The 19793-nt window shown below is 39.9% G+C and overlaps 1 protein-coding gene across 2 annotated transcripts in view; it reads left to right on the top strand.

Moving 5' to 3' along the window:
• The window catches only part of AFF2 (ALF transcription elongation factor 2), a 510630-nt gene that overhangs the window by 459704 nt on the left and 31133 nt on the right, over nucleotides 1-19793 (top strand). For both annotated transcript variants that reach the window (XM_084871220.1, XM_084871219.1), the window contains exons 9-11: nucleotides 9975-10134; nucleotides 12954-13958; nucleotides 17059-17180. In XM_084871220.1, the coding sequence (XP_084727346.1) occupies nucleotides 9975-10134; nucleotides 12954-13958; nucleotides 17059-17180 (1287 nt within the window). The remainder of the gene's footprint in view (nucleotides 1-9974; nucleotides 10135-12953; nucleotides 13959-17058; nucleotides 17181-19793) is intronic.

Raw genomic sequence — 19793 nt, 5'->3', positions numbered from 1 at the left:
CAATAAAGAAAACTTCTTTATGGCTTCACTCTAGGTGTCTTCAGTGCACCAAGCATTTTACAGAATATGTGTGTGGTATGTAAAGTGTCTGGCCTTGCAAACTTAACTCCTAATGAAGTGTCTGTGATATATCAGATAACAAATTAGACATGAATAAATAGCAGACAATACTGATAAGGAGATTGGCTTTGAGAGCCTTCAAAGAAAAAAAATGTAGTCTGTAGAGAAGTTGGAAGAGGAATACCCACTTCCCAAATACAGAGGTAACTCTAAGCATCATGGGAAACAGAAAAAAGAAACCAAACAAGGAAAAATGCAGAAGCTTGTAGGCAGCTGCTCTGAGTCTATCTCCATCCTGCTTTGTACTCTTTCAGGCAATTCAGCCTGTCAACTGCCCTGGCTCTCCTAGTAGGTAATTGGGTACCTTCTATCTCCAGACTCATTCTATAGACACAATGGGGAGATTCCTGCATGGAAGCAGCTTTCAGGTTTAAGTCACACAGATGAAGTACATACCTTCCTCGACCTAGGATTTGTGACTGTTGTAATTCTTTTTTTGGGAGGCTCTGTCATTATATTAGATTTCTGGCCTGTGACACTCTCTGAGTTCCTTATGAATGTGACCTGCTAAGCATTCAATCTGCTTTGATGAAGATGAGGACTTGAGAGGCAGCATTCACATCCACTTGCTTGCCTTTATTCCCTTTCTTGATCCCCTTTAAAAAATGGTCTTTAAAGACAAAAGAGATGAACATACAAGGCTGTGTATGATTTTTTTCTACCTGTTTAGCTGTTTGATCAAAATTGCTCTGACTAATAGCAGAAAAGTCAATGTCGCTTTTAATTATTTACAGAAAAATCTAAATTATCAATTTATTCTCCCAAATGTAAATTGTATTTCTCTCAAGTTACAATGGCCCATTAGCCAGCATTGACCAGCCTTACTGGGAACATGCCATCATCCTCTATAGGACCACCATACCTCATACTGTGGTTAGGCTGAATACAGATGCCTTGTTGCTTTGTTTGTTTGTTTCATTTCTTTGAAACTGAATATTGAAATGTGTCTTATAGTATTGTTAAAACTGTTTTTCAACTTGGTATTGTTTGTTACTAAATCTCAATATCCTTGGCTGTAAAATGGTAGTAAGAGTATAACTCACAGTACTGTTGTGTGGATTAAAAGATAAAATGCAGTGTAAGTGCTGAAACTTGTTTTTGGCACACAGCTCTTGATCCATAAATCATAGCTAAGACTAGTATTTCCACTCTGAAATATGCTCTGTGTCAAAGCCATGGTCATTTATGCAGTCTAATTCCACTCCAATTTTTGGCTAGGACAGTGGCAAGCCATCTTTTATTCTCACAGTGACCCATACATAGCACACATTCAGAGGAAAGAATCATGCATGTGGTCAACTCCTGGTGCAGGTAAGTCATCTGAGGGAAGTTTCAAATTGTAAGAAGGAATCAGATTAGAACCTCTTCAGGAATAATTGCCTAAAGAAAGTGTATGCTTGACAAAGTTAGATTAAATATGACATAGGCAGTTAACTTTCTCTTGCTACACAGGAGGGCAGAATAATTATGGGGGAAAATCCTCAGTTGATCTCAAAGCTGTGTTTTAGCCTTAGTTTAAAATTTACTAAACTTAATTTATCCCCAACAGCTGATATCTGAATAGCCCATGTAGGTTTTAGCTTTGCTACTCTCAATGAGGTCCACCAATGAGGAGTATCTACATCACTGGGGAATGTGTTAAAAGTGCAGAACTTCAATGCATAATTAGAATCTTCATGTTAAGATCTCCAGGTGATTTGTATGCATACTGAAATCTAAGAAGCACTATTAATAAAGTTATCTCACCTAAACTCTCTCACTAAAGCCTCTTATAAGTTTTTGTTATATATTAGCTCTGTTTTGCAGATAAGGAAACTGACACCCTTATGCTAAGTATTCAGCCTCAGGTCATGCAATAATACAGTACCCAAGGCAATATTAAAAATGAGGTAATCTGCCCTGACTGGTTTGGTTAATGTGGATAGAACATCAACCTGCAAACTGAAGGGTCCTGGGTTTTATTCCAGTCAAGGACATGTACCTTGGTTGCAGGCTTGATTCTAAGTAGGGGCATGCAGGAGGCAGACAATCAATAATTATCTCTCATCACTGATGTTTCTCTATCTGTGTGTATGTGTGTGTGCATGTGTGTCTCTTTCTCTCAACTCCTCTCCTTCCTTTCTGAAAAAAAAAAAAAAACATTAACATATATTTAAAGATAAGCAAAACAAAATGAGATAATCTGACTTTAATCCTATGCTCTTCCCACTGTACTAATACTACCTTTTTAAAACCAGTAAGCGAATTGTAGCTATTTTTAGATATGTGAAGTAAACTGGAAGTAGGCAGGAAAAGAAGACAATGTCCTGGGTCTGGTCAGTACACAAAAAGATAATGAAGTCATGACTGATTGTGAGTCAAATGTGATTATGAAAAGCCATTGCCAAAATCACTCAGTGTTATTACCTCAGAAAGGAAGTAGGTGTTGAGTAAATTGGGAGAAATAGGCAGTAACTGCTGGTGATGAAAAAAATGTGAGGAGCCAGTCATTTACTTTATCAAGAAAGCTCCAAATGGTCGACTTTCATCTTCTCTGAAACATATAATCTATTTCACTGCCCATTGCAGTGGCTGTAATCTATTAGCGCCTACCTTACAGTAAACTCTGACTTCCAGAGACCATGTGATGACACTGGGGTCATCCAGATTATTTAGGATAATCTCCACATCTCAGGATCCTGTATTTATTTCCATCTGCAAAATACCTTTTGCCACTTGAGGTACCATATTTATAGGTTTCAGGGATCAGGATGTAGACATCTTTGAAGGAGTTATTATTTTGCCAACCACAGATCTCTTTAGTTAGTCAGGGCTTTAAACAATGTCATGTATGAAAATGAACATAAATGGATAGATGTGCATCTCATTATTCTGCAAATAAACTGAGCAGACTCTATTTCAAACAGCAGGATCAGACTAAAGGAAAAATACTCAGTATACCCACAATGGACAAAGATTATCTCATGAAGCCATGCCATGACAAACTATCCACTTATCAATAGCATCAGTACTTTAACACAGAACATACTTGATTCTGAGTTGCTTGTAATAATATTGGGATGTGAGGTATTTTACTTTCAAATTGCACTTGAGGGCCATTTCAGAGAGGAGGACAAGCTACTGGGGACACCCTCCCCCTTTTTCCCCCCTATCCTTTGTTTCCATCAGAGTAACTCTGCTATTATATTTATTATGTGTACAATTTCTATTGCACAATTGGGCTAAATGGATTTTGGGGAGTAAATGGGTTAGATTTCAAAACTACTTGCTCAGATAAAAATGATTCCTTCCATCCCCTGGCTCAAAAAAGATCAGGGTTCAGTGTGTCTGCCTCCAGTGGCATTGTGTGGTAAGTGAGATATATTGTTCTGGGTTTGTGAATCCAGAGTTCAGAGAGGAAAAGGAGGAAGAGAAGTAAGATGAGGTATAAATATTGATTCTTTTGCCCCATTTACACGTTAATGAGAAAATCATATGTGGAAACATTTCAGATTATCTGGTATACAGACATTTGATCCCTATAAAACTGGAAGAGTTATGTTGATGAAGTGTGTACATCTCAACCAAAGACAAACGTTTAATACAGAATTCCCCCATTAAATACCTTATGCTACATGTCTTTGGAAAATTTTGATCCTTGTGAAATATTTTTTCAAGATCAATACCCCGAGAACTTCCTTGTCAAAACCTTCCCATACCTATTTCCTGATAGAAAGTAATTACCCATTTTGGAACTTTTCCTTTTTGGTGCTCACCCAATTTGATTGGGAAGAATGGTCAATTCATCATCACTGTTTATTTCCTGAGAAAGGATATTATAGTTAAATTAGGATTAGAGTCATACAGCACTAATGTAGATGTTTGGCTTTCTGGAAGCTGTTAATACGAATTAGTAAAAAGTCTGATTTATAAAATATCCCCACAGAAATGTAGCTTTTAATCATACATGAGTTCTATCATTAGTTAAGTGTTGCCATGAGTAGGTCATTTCAAACCTGCCTTAAGGAGCTGATATCTCCTCACACTTTTTCTCTAAGGTTCATAAATAGTCTCCCCAAATATCTCCTATACACTTTAGTTTCATAAAAATCATAACCTTCGAGTTGGAAGACAACTTAAAGTTAATCCAATCCACTTTGGACCCACATTAGAAATCTCTCTACCACATTCTTTACTTCCAGCTATTCATTCACCTAAGGGCACAAAGGTAACTGGCCAGCTATAGATTTTTAGAACGCCTTCCTGATGTTGAAGAGAAACCTTCCTATCTAGATCTATAAATCATTCGTCCTAGCTTTACCTTGGAAACCCCTCAGAATAAACTCACACCATTTACTAAAGGGCAGACCTTTATTTTGTTGTTATTTTTGAAGACTATCATCAAATGAGCCACTCTCCTACTGGCTCCTAGTCTTCTTCAGACAAAGTAATACCAGTTCCAGCACATGGCTTCCAGAATCTCTATCTCATAGTATCATATTGAAATGTTTTTAAATCATGGTCAAGTATTCATATATGGTTTCTGTCCACACTGATCTGAAATTACTCACAATTCTGAAATTCAACAAGTTCTGAGAAATGATATTTTCAGTTACTTTGAGACAAACTCATTTAATGATAAAAATGATCTAAACTGATATTCAGATACTTAGTTAAAGTCTTTATTTAGTCCTCTTGCTATGAATGTTACTGCAGCAACACAAGTTTTATTAAGGGATGCTTTCCCAGATTTCACTGGGGTACTATATATATATATATATATATATATATATATATATATATATATATATATAATCTATCTAATAAAAGAGTGATATGCAAATTAACCATCACCTGCTACACCCATTAGTCACGCCCACCAGCCAATCAGGAGTGGATATGCAAATAAACACAACCAAGATGGGTAGGGCCATAGAGAGCAGGAGGGCGGCTTGGGTTTTCCTGGCAATGGAGGAAGCCAAGCTTTCCACACACCCTGGCCGGCCCAGACCTCCACTTAAGGCTACAAAGTTTCAATTACAGAAGATACATAAACCCCAACCAAAATGGTGGCAGCCAAGGAGCAAGCAGAAGGCTTGGCTCCTCTCCAGGCTACAAAGTTTCAATTGTAGAAGATAAATAATCGCCAGATACCAGGGTCTTAGATTGGGTTGACAGGGTTCCTAGCTGGCCTGCAAATCACCACAGGCCCCTCGCCAAGACCACCCCAAGCCTGAAGGGAACCCCCACCCTGATCCGGGAAATCCTTCAGGGCAAACCAGCTGGCCCCCACCTGTGTACCAGGCCTCTATCCTATCTAATCAAAGAGTAATATGCAGATTGACCATCACTCCAAAACATAAGATGGCTGCCCCCATGTGGTCAAAGATCCTCCCCCCTCCCCATGTTTATACAAGATGGCCAGCAGGGGAGGGCAGTTGGGAGGGACCAGGCCTGCAAGGGAGGGCAGTTGGGGGTGATCAAGCCTGCAGGAGAGGGCAGTTAGGGGTGACCAAGCCAGCAGAGGAAGGAAGTTGGGGGCGACCAGGCCTGCAGGGAAAGGCAGTTGGGAGGGACCCAGGCCTGCAGGAGAGAGTAATTGGGGGGTGACCAGGCCTGCAGGGAAGGGCAGTTAGGGGCAAACAGGCTGGCAGGAAAGTGGTTAAGGGGTGATTAGGCTGGCAGGCAGAAGTGTTTAGGGGCAATCAGGAAGGCAGGCAGGCGAGCAGTTGGGAGCAACAATCCTGGAGAAGTCTGATATCCCGGATATCCCTCGAGGGGTCCCAGGCTGGGCTGAAGGACCCCCCCCCCAGTCCTCTAATATATATATATATATATATATATATATATATATATATATATATATATATATATATATATATAACTTTAAAAAAATTAAAAACAATCTGAACATCAAAATTAATATGCCCTCCACAGGGCTTTAGATAAGGAACCCCTGTATAAAAGCAGACACATACAAGTGTCTACTAAGCCAGCAATGCTTTTATTTTTATTTAGCTGAGGAATAAGTACATTCTGGTAAATAAAACACTGCATTTTGTGTATATTTCCTCAATCCATTTTGTTTTGAAGGAATAATCCTTGAGATTATTTTGTTTCTTATAGAAATTTCTCAAAAGTGATCCAGCAAATGGAAACTCTATCCAGAAATATTTCGAAGAAAATCTAGACTATAGTTTGGTGATATTAGGATGATCAGAGTCTTTTTAGAAGCCAAGAATTAATGCATATATATGAAAGAAAACTAGGAAACATTTTTTTTAAATTTGAAAATAAAAAGTAAGTATAAATTAGATCTTATATATCAATCCACTGTCTAGTAGTCTCAGTATTGCTGATGCTCTGTGCTGTATTTTAAACTGTTGGACACAGAGACACAGATGCACACAGACAAACATGCACAGACATTTTACCAGTAAATACATCGCCCTATTTCTTCTGCTTCTCCTAATCTCTTGGTATATTTGGCAGAGGAATATACTTGCAGATAGAATTTACTTAGAAGACAACATTATAAAATGAGCTTTTGTGGGTGAAGGTCAATGGGGGAAGAAAGGAGATGTATGTACTACAATTGGAAATACTTTAAACAATAAAAGAAATGAAAACAAGCTCAAAGTCACTAATTATCTGAGATATGCATATTAAAATGACAATGCAGTACTATCTCACACCTTTCAGAATGGCAATCATCAACAAATCAACAAACAAGTGTTGGCAAGGATGCAGAGAAAAAGGAACCCTGTGCACTGCTGGTGGGAATGCAGACTGGTGCAGCCACTGTGGAGAACAGTATGGAGTTTCCTCAAAAAACTAAAAATGGAACTCCCATTTGACCCAGTAATCCCACATTTAGGAATATAACCCAAGAAACTAGAAACACCAATCAGAAAGGATATATGCACTCCTATTTTCATAGCAGCACAATTCACCATAACAAAGATTTGGAAACAGCCTAAATGCCCATCAGTAGATGAGTAGACTAGAAAATTGTGGTACATCTACACAATGGAATACTACGCTGCTATAAAAAAGTAGGAATTTCTACCACTTGCAGCAGCATGGATGGACCTGGAGAGCATTACATTAAGTGAAATAAGCCAGGAAATGAAAGAAAAATACCACATGATCTCACTCATTTATGGAAAATAAAGAACATTATAACCTGATAAACAAAAAGATAGATACAGAGGGAGTAAAGCATTGAGAAGACTGTCAAATTACAGCAGGCAGGCTGGGGAATGTTGAAGAAGGGGAAAGAGATCAACCAAGGGATTTATATGCATGCATATAAGCACAACCAATGGACATAAGACACTGGGGCAGGGAACGAAGGGATGAAATGGGTAGAGGAGGCTGGGGGAAGGTCAATGGGGAGAAAAGGAGATATAAGTACTACTATATATAATACTTTTAAAAAGAAATAAAAATAAAACAATATAAACAATAAAAAAATAAAATGAGCTTTTTCTATATGAAATAAAATATTGAGTCCCTATTAGAAGATGAATGGATACAACAGATACGGTACATTTACACAGTGGAAACATTTGTGGCTAAAAGAAAAGAAGAAGGAACTCTTACCTTTTGTGACAGCATTGATGGACCTGGAGAGTACTATGCTAAGCAAAATAAGCCAGTCAGAGAAAGACAAATACCATATGATATCAGTAACATGTGGAATCTAATGAAAAAAATGTTCTGACAAATAAAATGGCACTAGAAATGTGGACACATGAAACAGACTAACTGGTGCCTGAGGGGAGAGGGTTAGGGGTAAATGGATAAAGAAGGTAAAGTGGTTAGCTAAAGAACATATATGTATACTCCATGGATACAGACAATAGTTTGGTAAAAGCCAAGGGGGGGGTAGGAAAAGGGAGAGAAAAGGGGAGATACCTACAATAATGTCAACATTAAAACATTTAATAAAAATTTAAATAATCTATACTAATAAATGAGTAATATGCTAATTAGACTGGGCAGCCAAATGACCTTTCAGACAACCTTTAGGATGAAGCTGGGGCTGCAAGGATGGAAGCAAGCTGCCACGGCTGTAAGGGGCAAGCCCCTTGCATGGATTTTGTGCATTGGGCCTCTAGTATAAAATAAATTGTCAAAAATCATGAAAATGCCTATCTGGGTGACTAAAGAATCTTTAGGAACACAAGGCACATGTAATGAAAATGCTGTCTGAATTGATAGTGTCTGATGAGAAGTCCATGTTGACGTACAAGGGATCCTGTTCCTTCCCAAGCAGCAGTTGAATATGGATTCAGCTCAGTGGGCAAGAGCTGTAATGTTGAAGAAGAATAGGCTCCCATGAGGTTGTGGGGTGAGGGAAGGCAAATAATAATGCTTCATTCTTACAGAATGTTGAACAGAGAGGTTTTTGGGGTCCATCTTTCTCAAGGTTGAGGGTGGGGCCACATGACCAGGTACCCTCCAGGAGCAAGTATGGATTCTCTTGACTGATCTGAGTAGGAAAGAGCAGGAAGAAGCTGGGAGTGTTAGAGGCACTAAGATTCTTATATCGCCATCCAGGTAGATCTATGGACCATCCCCTGCACATCAGTGAATATCCTCTACTGTTACACTTATATCTTTAACCAACCCACCTTTCACCATGATTAACAAAAAGGAGATTGGGCTGATGAGACAGGGAGATGAGAAACCTCCTCCAACTTTAGACCCCCATTTCTGAGTGAAAGCAGATAAAACTTGGTCCAAATAGATAATTAGCAAAAGGAGAAAAAGGCGATTACTTACTCCAGCAGATCAAGAGGAAGCTGAGGTTGCTTTGTTATGGGATACAAATAGCAAATGATTACTTAGGAAGAATATTGGTTGTCGATAAAGGCAGAGTAGCAAATGGTATCAACTTTCGAATGTTTTGCTTAGCTTTACAAATGTAAAATCAATCATTAGAAATGGTTAGTCATTTATGGTCATCCCTCCTTATAAGAGTTTTACAAAGAGTTTACAAAATATTGTGGTGGAGGAGACCAAGAACTGCATCCTCTCATTTCCTTATTCATACAATTAACTATGGTCACCGTGATGCTAAGTGCTGGGTATTGGACACCCAACAGTAAATATGCTTTACACAGCCTCTACCCTTTGAAGGAACTGGGAGGCTATGATTCTAGTCTCACTTTTATAACTAGCTATAAGTCAGAGGCAATCCACTCTCTGGATCTGTTTACTGTCATTAAAATGAGGATTGAACTCAACGCTTCTTGATGAGAAGACTACACAATGTGTATAGCTAAAATCAGAGCCCCTTGACAAACCTACGGGTTTCTGAAGAAAAAAATATCAATAGAAAATGAAAATTATCTTAACTGGAAAAAAATGGGACCAAGGGGCAGGGCAGGAGCAGGGAGGAGGGGTCAATGGGGGGAAAGGGGGGTATCTGTAATACTTTCAACAACAAAAATAATTTTAAAATAAATAATTAAATAAAAGTATAAGGACACACACACACATACACACACACACACACACACACACACACACACACACACACACACACAAGAATCTAAGGCTGTACATTTGTATCTATCTCCCTGCAACATTGGCTTTAAGTTTTCATGTAGAGTAAGGGACACAAGATTTATTGGAGAGAGAAGGCAGTGTTATGGAACCCAAGGAACTTGGACACACAGAGCATGGTTCTAATGAAACCTTTGACCATGGGCCCCTCATTGAGCTTCATATTTCCCATCTGTGAAATGGGACTTAATGCTCCACTTTGCCTGTATCTCACAGATCATAGGTCCTTATGCTGAGCTGGACTCTTTCTGATGTTTTGAGACTGAGAAAGGCAATGAATGATGTCATTTTTCTTTCAGCTCAACCTTGGCCAACCCTCAGCCACCACCTGCAGTGCAAGCCAGTGGGGGATCTGGCAGCTCCAGTGACTCAGAGAGCAGCTCAGAGTCAGATTCAGACACTGAAAGCAGCACCACGGACAGTGAATCCAGTGATTTGCCTCCTGTGGCAACACCAGAGGTAGGTAAAGTGGCAAATGCCCCAACCACAATTTGCCTGTCTTGCCAGTCACCAAGGCAGCACCCTAAATACCCAGACATGAACTCACACTTTCAGCGCAGTAATTATTTTAGCCCAATAAATACTTCATAAAAGTATTCAGGTATTTGATAATATGTTCCCCTCTAAAACATATATTCACAGGGTCTCTAATAGGCAGATGCTAGCTGGGTGACTGATTTGTATGACTCAGTTACTTTGAACCTTAAAGATTCCTCACATGTAAACTGCAACAGTAATAACTGGGTTAGCAACTTCTCTTTCTAGAGAACCAGAGAAGCCAGCCAAGACCCATTTCTGGCCCTGGGGACACCATGCCTTACTCTGGGTTGATCCAATGAATTGCCACTTGGCAATTAATACATAAGAAGTGCTCTTCTTTTGAAATACATCAGCTGATGCTTATGGTACCAGCCAATACAGGGTGATAGAATTAAAAACACTTTAGTAGCTGTGATTCCAACCTACACAGGGCAATGGCAGATAAGGGCCCAAAAAATCTTATTGGCTGCCACTGTTGGCAGCATAGCTCTGACATTAGGGCACCAGTTCTACTTATTTTTAATTTTTTTTTATAATATATATTTTTTATTAAATTATTATTTTTGTACATATACCAATGCCCCTCCCTCGTACATACCCTCCCTCCCCAGAGTTTTGTGTCCATTGGTCGTATTTATATGCATGTATACAAGTCCTTCGGTTGATCTCTTATCTCCCCCAGATCTCCCCAACTTCCCCACTGTAATTTGATAGTCTGCTTGTTACTTTACTGTCTCTATATCTATCTTTTGGTTATTCAGTTTATAATGTTCTTTATCATCCATAAATAAGTGAGGTCATGTGGTGTCTCTCTTTCATTGACTGGCTTGTTTCACTCAGCGTGATGTTCTCCAATTCCATCCAGGTTGCTGCAAATGATGAGAATTCCTTCTTTTTATGGCAGCATAATATTCCATTGTGTAAATGTACCATAGTTTTTGGATCCAATCATCTGCTGATGGGCACCTAGGCTCTGTTTCCAAATCCTAGCTATTGTAAATTGGGGCACCAGTTCTATTAATACATATATCCTTGTTTCAGGCCTGGCTATACTATCACTTTATATGTGATATATTGGGAAAGTTATCTGTTAAGCTCCCAGGACCTTATTCTTTCATATGTAAAATGGGGATAATAATACCAAGGACCTCATAGGGGTGTTATTAGTATGAAATGAGTAAATTCAAATCAAGAGTTTCTCACAGTGCTGGCACATCATCTTTCAAAGGAAGAGCAATTCTAATAAAAAGGATGGTTCTTTTATTTAAACAGGAGAATTCAGAATTAGGAATCAAACATCTGATATATGCATTATTTCCATGGCTTAACAGTGGACACTAATGTTGGCATGCATGTCTCCATACACCAAGGAATTGTAGTGTGGTGTTTCTCCTTTTTCCGCGTCTTACACGGAAAAACGACAGGTTCCTGAGAGGAGGAGCTGGAGATTAAGAAAGTAGAGAAAGAGACAAGAGGCAGAAATAGATTCATAAAGCTGGGAGCTAGGTGGGTGCCATCTCTCTGATGGAGAGACAGTCACACTCACCACAGACAACACAGCATATTTATTGGCTTCCAAGGGGGAGTTTAAGGTCAAAATGAGTTTCGGGTATGCCCAGATCCTATTCATCAAAATCTGGGTAAGCTCCTTATTTTTTGGTACAAGATTTAGCATATCAAGACCTGGGTGAGTCAATGTCCTATTTGTTCCTCATTCCAAGCACAAGGATTAAGAAATCAGTACTGATAACAGGATTCTGCCAGTGCCCTCGGGCTCAGCTGATAAGAATTACAAGAATGTCCATGTGCCTTCTCAGGAGGCTCTCTACAGCAGTGTTTTTCAACCTTTTTTGGGCAAAGGCACACTTGTTTCATGAAAAAAATCACGAGGCACACCACCATTAGAAAATGTTAAAAAATTTAACTCTGTGCCTACATTGACTATATATAAAGTAATTCTCTTGAATAGGAATCAAATAAACACAAAGAAAGTATTTTATAATTACTTTATTATGAAATATTAAGTAAACAAAATAGTGAAAAATTATAAAATTCTTGTCTTGTCTGCACCTACGGCACACCAGGCAACATCTCGCGGCACACTAGTGTGCCGCGGAACAGCGGTTGAAAAACGCTGCTCTACAGTGCAGTGTTTTTCAGAAGTCAAATATTTTCAGCCTTCAGTAAAACTACAAAACACCTACTTTTTTTCCAATGAATTATAGCATCATATAGGAGGCATTGGCACTTAGGTAGATATAAAGTCTTTTCTTTTAAATTATACTTGAGGCATGCTTACATTTATTTTCAGGACCAGAGATCATTACCTCTGCCTCAGGGTAATAGGTTAAGTAACGAGTCTCACCAAAGGATTTGGGAAAAAGGTTTCCCCTCTACCGCAGGAATCCCTACATACTAAAAAACAAACAAACAAACAAACAAACAAACAAAAAACCTCTGTAAATAAGTCTTTCATTCCTTGCCAGAGTAGAGAATATTTTCAAAAGAATGGAAATTAGTTTAACTTAGAAGATCAGGGCTGATCTGTGGTGTATTTGGCTCACTGGGTAATTTGATTAATGTGGATTCTGTGTGTGTGTGTGTGTGTGTGTGTGTTTGTAAATGTGTGAATGGCCACTTAACATCCAAAGCTTTTACCAGAAGTCAGTGTACTGAGGGTCCTCCTGAACCTTTCCCAGATGAGAAATTGATTATTGCTGCTGTTTCTCAATCTGTAGCCTGAGCCACCCTCAACCAACAAGTGGCAGTTGGATAAATGGCTTAACAAAGTGACGTCCCAGAACAAATCATTTATTTGTGGCCAAAATGAGACACCCATGGAAACAATTTCTGTGCCTCCTCCAACCATCCAACCAATGGAAGTCCAGGTCAAAGTGAAAACAACCCCCAACCAGATCCTGGCAGAACCCAAAGAGAGGCCTCTCCTCAGTCTCATCAGGGAGAAAGCCCGTCCACGGCCTTTCCAGAAAACTCTAGAAACAAAGGCTTTGAAGCATAAGTTGTCAGAAACTATTGAGACATCTTCTCAAAGGACAATTGGGAAAAAACAGCCCAAAAAGTTTGAGAAGAACACTGGCATTGATGAGTTGACCTGGCCCAAACCAAATATTACCAGCAGCACTCCCAAAGAAAAAGGAAGTGTGGAGCTTCCTGACCCACCAAGAAGCCGCAACAAAGCCACTGTCAACAAACCAATCCCTAGGAAAGAACCAAGGCTTAACATCCCATTGGCCTCAGAGAAGAAGAAATATAGAGGGGCTGGGAAAATCGTACCAAAGTCCCGAGAATTCATTGAAACAGATTCGTCTACGTCTGATTCCAACACAGATCAGGAAGAAACCGTACAGATCAAAGTCCTGCCTCCTTGCACTGCTACTGGGAGCAATTTTGCCAAATCCAAGGAAACCTGTGGTGGTAACCTGATCCTCAGCACCCTAAACAGCAGCAACAATAACAATTTATCCATCAATAAGGAGGAGCCAACTTTTTCATCCATCCCTGTAATGCAAACTGAGGTTCTATCTCCACTAAGAGAGCAGGAAAAGCCAAAAAATCTCTGGGTAAAGATTGACCTTGACTTACTATCTAGAGTACCTGGCCACAACTCACTCCAAGCAGCACCAGCCAAGCCTGACTACAAAGAGGCTTCCTCAAAACCCAGGCGTCAGATTGCAGCCGCAGCTGTGGAAAAACCCACACTTAAGGGCAAGAGGAAGCACAAGGTAAGCTTTTTAATGTGGTCTGCCAAGTTACCATGAACAGTGGCTGTCCTTTGACTAACTTGATCTTGAGTCTGATTTTTAAGAATGCCAGTGGCAGTGGATTGCAGTCTTTGGTGAAGGCAATGGTGCTTTCCATGTGAAATTCCATATTTGACATGACCAGGGAGGAAGTGTTTGAAAATATCAGAGTTGGGAAGCCAATGTCAAGAGTATACAATATGTTACATGAGGGATCCAATATGTTACATGTAGGAAAGAAGAATATGAAGAGAGACTCCTTCCCTAGGCCGTCAGTCCCTGGGGTCAGCTCCTTAAGCAGTTCCTGCTTTCATGGATTCATGGGTCATTACTCTACAGCCCTCCACTCCAGCAGCATCAGGGAACCCAAGTGTTTCTAAGTTCAAAAGGTATCCTCTAGGCCAGTGTTTCCCAACCTTCTCTCATGATGAGAATCACCTGGTGGAGTTGTTAAAACACAGATTCCTGAATCCCAACTAAGAAGTGCTAAACTAGAATTTTTGGGAACATATAGGTAAAATTGTATACTTAACTAGTGCTCTAACACAGATGTTATATACAGAGCACTAAGTTAGGTATGCAATTTTACCTATATGTTCTCAAAAATTCTAGTTTAGCACTTCTTAGTTGGGATTCAGGAATCTGTGTTTTAACAACTCCACCAGGTGATTCTCATCATGAGAGAAGGTTGGGAAACACTGCTCTAGGCCTCTTAATTTATGTAAACAAGCATCAGCACCCCCATAACCCACTTTGATTACATTTTGATTATTTTGACTCTTACTAGACATATATTCTGCCAAGCTCAATGGGTCCACTAACTTGTGTGGTTGGCTTGACTTGATCTTGAAAAATCTCGCCTGCATATGTTTAGGGCTGAATACCAGGGCTAAAAATTATAATCAGAAGGTGAAATGCACAATGGCCTCTGATGTCAACTACATCTAGGGAAGTGAGTTTGTATGTAATAGATTAATTCTGTTATAAACCCAGACATGGTAGTTTTTGAGTAACAACATCTTGTGTGATTTGGGTAATATGTTTAATGGCTGCCACAGTGGCTAGAGAGAAGGTATCTAATTATTACCTCATTTCTTCTGTCCCTTCCCAGAAGAGACTTAAGAATGAACAGAAATGGCTTAGATTCTTCATTAGTGAACAATACTAACTTGTTTCCCCGAAAATAAGACATCCTCCAAAAATAAGACCTAGCGCATAGAAAGATAAGACATCCCCTGAAAATAAGACCTAGCACAACTTTGGGAGAAAAAATTAATATAAGACACTGTCTTATTTTCGGGGAAACAGGGTGCCTAGGGCCAAGCCATACTGCTGAAAAGTTATTTAAGTTTTCATTTAGCACTAGAGGTCCAGTGCACAAAATTCATGCACTGGGGGGTGTTCCTCAGCCCAGCCTGCACCCTCTCTAATCTGGGACCCCTTGGGGGATGTTACAATCTGGGACTGCTGGCTCCAAACCACTTGCCTGCCTGCCTGATTGCCCCTAATGGCTTCTGCCTGCCAGCCTGATCATCCCCTAACTGCTCCCCTGCCAGCCTGATTAACACCTAACTGCTCCCCTGCCAGCCCAATTCTCCCAATTGCCCTCCCCTGTCAGCCTGATCTCACTCCCAACAGCCCTCCCCTACCAGCCTGATCTTGCCCCCAACTGCCCTCCTCTGCTGGCCAATTTGGTTCTGATTCGACAGTTTCTATGCCAGACAGCATCAAAAGCTCCATCTTCTAGGAAGCCATTGCCTCCTCACAGTTGAACCAGATTTGGTTCTGACTGGTCAGTTTTTATGCCAGTCAGCATCAAAAGTTCTGCCTCCTAGGCAGCCATTGGCTCCTCAAAGTTGATCCAGATTTTTGTTCTGATTGGTCGGATTCTATGTCAGTCAGCGTCTCTGGGCCTATCAATGGGGCCTGATCAGAAAGGCAGGGCTGATCAGCAGCCCAGATGGAGGCCTGGAGAGTAATGCAGGTGCAGCTTCTGACCAGGCCCAGAGCTAAAGAGAGAGGCAAGTGCTGATTAACAGATCAGACCCTGCTTCTCTCTTCAGGCCTCTCTCTGGGTTTGATTCACAGCCCCCTCAGAGTCAGAGCTGGGTCACCGTGCCTTCAGCCATAGCAGTCAGTGCTGAGTCCCCATGGCAACCCAGTGCTGACTGCAAGACTGAATTCAGGTTGGTCAAGCCTCTCAGTCATTGCGGACTCAGGGTTTTTATATATCAGGATTATTGATTCAAAAACAGAGGGTATTAACTTTGAGCTGTGCACCAAATTATCCAACGAGATTATTCCAAAATAGGAACCAAAGTCTGTGGCCCTTGCCCTATTACTGTGTCCCCACTCTTAGTGAGGACAACAGTACAACCAGGGATAAAAATACAGCTTCACAAGGTGTGCCTTGTACATAGTTAATTTCATTGAATGTTGTTGATTGTATTAGTGCCCTATATATGTTATTCACAATCTATATTGCTTGGACATCATTTATGCCATGTTAGAGTTTCTTAGTTCCTAAATTGTTCATTTATTGATAGGAGAAGTATCTGAAAAGTATACATTATCTTTACTTTTGGTATGAGATTTCAATCTCTAATCAGAGGTTCACATCACAGCTCCAAGTATCTTACATTCCAAGTTTTGGCCCTGGCTGATGTAATAAAGTTTGTTGTTGAAGTGTCATGTCATAGATCAGAAGGTGAAGGAACACACCACCTGGTGGGGGTGTGTTCAGAGACAACTGAACTATTTCTCTCTCTCTCTCTCTCTCTCTCTCTCTCTCTCTCTCTCTCTCTCTCTCTCTCTCCCCTTTCTCTCCCCTTTCCCTTCTTCCTCCCTCCTTCCCTCCTTCTCTCCCTCCCTCCCTTCCTCTTTCTAAAAGTCAATTTAAAAGTTCCAAGTTTTATTAGAAGTAGACTAGGCAAGGGTAATTGCTTTTCTCTCTGATCAAAGGTGCATATTTAACCTCCCTATTTAATCTAGAAGGTAAAAGAGAAACTGTCTAGCTTGCTCATTATTTTTAAAAGTCTACATATGGTATTTATTTTAAACTGTGCATTTTTCCCTATTAAAGCCAACAGAAGTTGCAGAAAAAATCCCAGAGAAGAAGCAACGCCTGGAAGAGGACACCGCTATCTGCCTGCTACCCCCTTGCATCTCACCAGCCCCAACCCACAAGCCTTCTTACACTAAAGAGTGAGTTTTCCCTGTCTTTGTGTGATACTTCAATTGTTCAGACTCAAAAACAACAACAACAACAAACAAACAAACAACAAAAACCTTTGGGGAGGTTTTATCACAGAGAAATGTTACATAAAATTCAAGAGTTTCTAAGTCCATCTTGACAGCTGTTCCTGGTTTTACAAGATTAGGCTAAGCGGCAGAATATAGACTGCTAGCTTTAGGGTAAAACCATGAGTTTTTATTTTTTGCCATTGTGAATTATTTATTTATTTATTTATTTATTTTTTTTGATGCTTCCTATCAAGATAAGGAAGTTCTTTTTTTATTATTAAATTATTATCTGTGTACATATTTTACCATTTCCCCCCCATACATACCCACCCTCCCCAGAGTTTTGTGTCCATTGGTTGTACTTATATGCATGTATACAAGTCCTTAGGTTGATCTCTTATCTCCTCCAGATCTCCCTCCCCTCCCCGCAGTAATTTGACAGTCCGCTTGTTGTTTACTGTCTCTATATCTATCTTTTGGCTCATCAGTTTATAATGTTCTTTATTATCCATAAATGAGTGAGGTCATGTAGTGTTTCTCTTTCATTGACTGGCTTATTTTACTCAGCATGATGTTCTCCAATTCCATCCAGGTTGCTGCAAATGATGAGAATTCCTTCTTTTTTATGGCAGCATAGTATTCCATTGTGTAGATATACCATAGTTTTTTTATCCAATCATCTGCTGACGGGCACCTAGGCTGTTTCCAAATCACAGCTATTGTAGATTGTGCTGCTAACACCATGAGCTTTTTAACAACATTTCTTTAATTTACATTGATTACCAAAATTAGCCAATGTGAACTTTTAGCACTAAATGAAGGGGAAAAAGAAGTAAATAAAATAAAAATGTGCAATATCAAACAACACCTATTGCTTTAACCATGTCGCCTGACACTCACACCTCTAGTTTTGATGGTGAATAAACAATTTTCCCTTGGGCTTGACAGGATGACCCAGCCGTTGCTTCTTCTGTGATGTCATTATTTAACCTTAAAATGAAGCTTTAGAGTAGCTATATCTCAAACTCCTCAGAGGTCAGAAAAATGACATGTCTGGAAGGCCAGAGCGATAACCTATCTGGGAATGACCCTCCCTTAGGCAGTTCTGTGTTGGGGAAAGCAAGCTAGGAATCAATAGGTTAATTCCAATCAGCTGGCACCTCTTTACCTTTATCCCTTTTTGTGGAAGGTTCCAGAGTCAGGAAGGAGGTTCTCCATATTTTGTCCTCACTCGAGCAGTCCCTAGAGAAGTCCTGCCCTCTCTGTTTCTACCACACATGGTGACTGTGTTCTTGTCTTATAAATATCATTTAACTAACAATCATGTCAGTTACTGGAACCATTCCATCTGGATAATTATTGCCATAAATTCATTCAACATTAGTGATTACTTCCATCAAAGACCAGTCTTTGATCCTATTAGCAGCCCAGAGAACAGAGGCAATCTGGCTAATTGCTGCTAACAATTGATTTCACAGATTATTGTTTAACATCAGTGATATCGCATTAATCTGCCACAAATAACATGTCAGAAATAAATTCTAGATTTTCATTTGTTTGGAACCTTATTGATTTGAGATGAAACTAGGAAAAGAACAATTACCACTAGATTCGCTCAATATAATAAGGTGATTTGGGCCCTGGGCTGCCCCCTCCCTGAAGATCTGAAGCTCTTTGTGAAGTATGACTGTATTCTCTGTCATAACTTTGATCTGAAACATCTTTTCAAATACTTGGAGTTCTCATAACTAATACCTCTTACAGTAGAACAAGCTGATGCTCTCCACACCAGGGTGGGCCAGGCATATGGGGGAAACATGCTTCTTCTCCAGTGGTCAAACTTGGTCATCCTAAGGCCTTCTTCCTTTCCAAGGAGGAACGACTACAATAGCAATTCCCAGGTTTTGACCAGTTCAGGCCACTCAAAGGCAAAAAGAAAAGGCAAGGGGCAGTGGGGAATTGCCACACCATCAGTTCCAATTGCTTGTCTCCATAAGCAACCCAATGACCTGTCACTCTTACCATTTAATGGAAGAGAGATGTTCACATATTAAGTAAATGTGTAATAATTTGAATGTTCCCATAAAATTATGTTTTTAATAATGATCATTATGTTCTTTCTGCTTTGGTTTTATCTAGGAAAGTAGTGTTTATCTAGTTGCATTTCTCATTTAGGAAGGCCTGAGTCAGGTTCTCATGCTTACCCAAAAAAATTCAAGTCTGAAAAAAATCTCAAGTTGAGGGAGCAAGAAGCATTGACTGGCCTCTCAGAGATCTTCTCCTGGGAACCTCTCCTCAAGCTTTGTCTGCTCATTTCTGCTTTGTTGACCCTTCAAGCTAAATTCTTGAAAATTTATATCAGGCCACATTCACTCTTATACCTATCAAAAAAACCACTTCAGACAGATAGAGACCTGCTAAGTTCCTCCCCAAGTCTTTGGAATATGAACCATCAGCAAGGCCTATGAGACATTACGTTGGGGGTGGGAATATACTTCTCTTGTCTTATGTCCAACTCTAGCACTCTACAAGGTGCAGAAAGTAGCTAAATTGTTCTCGTATTAAGAAGCTATA

The sequence above is a fragment of the Pipistrellus hanaki genome, assembly GCF_964339955.1.
Source record: "Pipistrellus hanaki genome assembly, chromosome: X".
Taxonomy (NCBI): Eukaryota; Metazoa; Chordata; class Mammalia; order Chiroptera; family Vespertilionidae; genus Pipistrellus; species Pipistrellus hanaki.
This window is presented reverse-complemented; position numbering and strand designations above follow the sequence as displayed.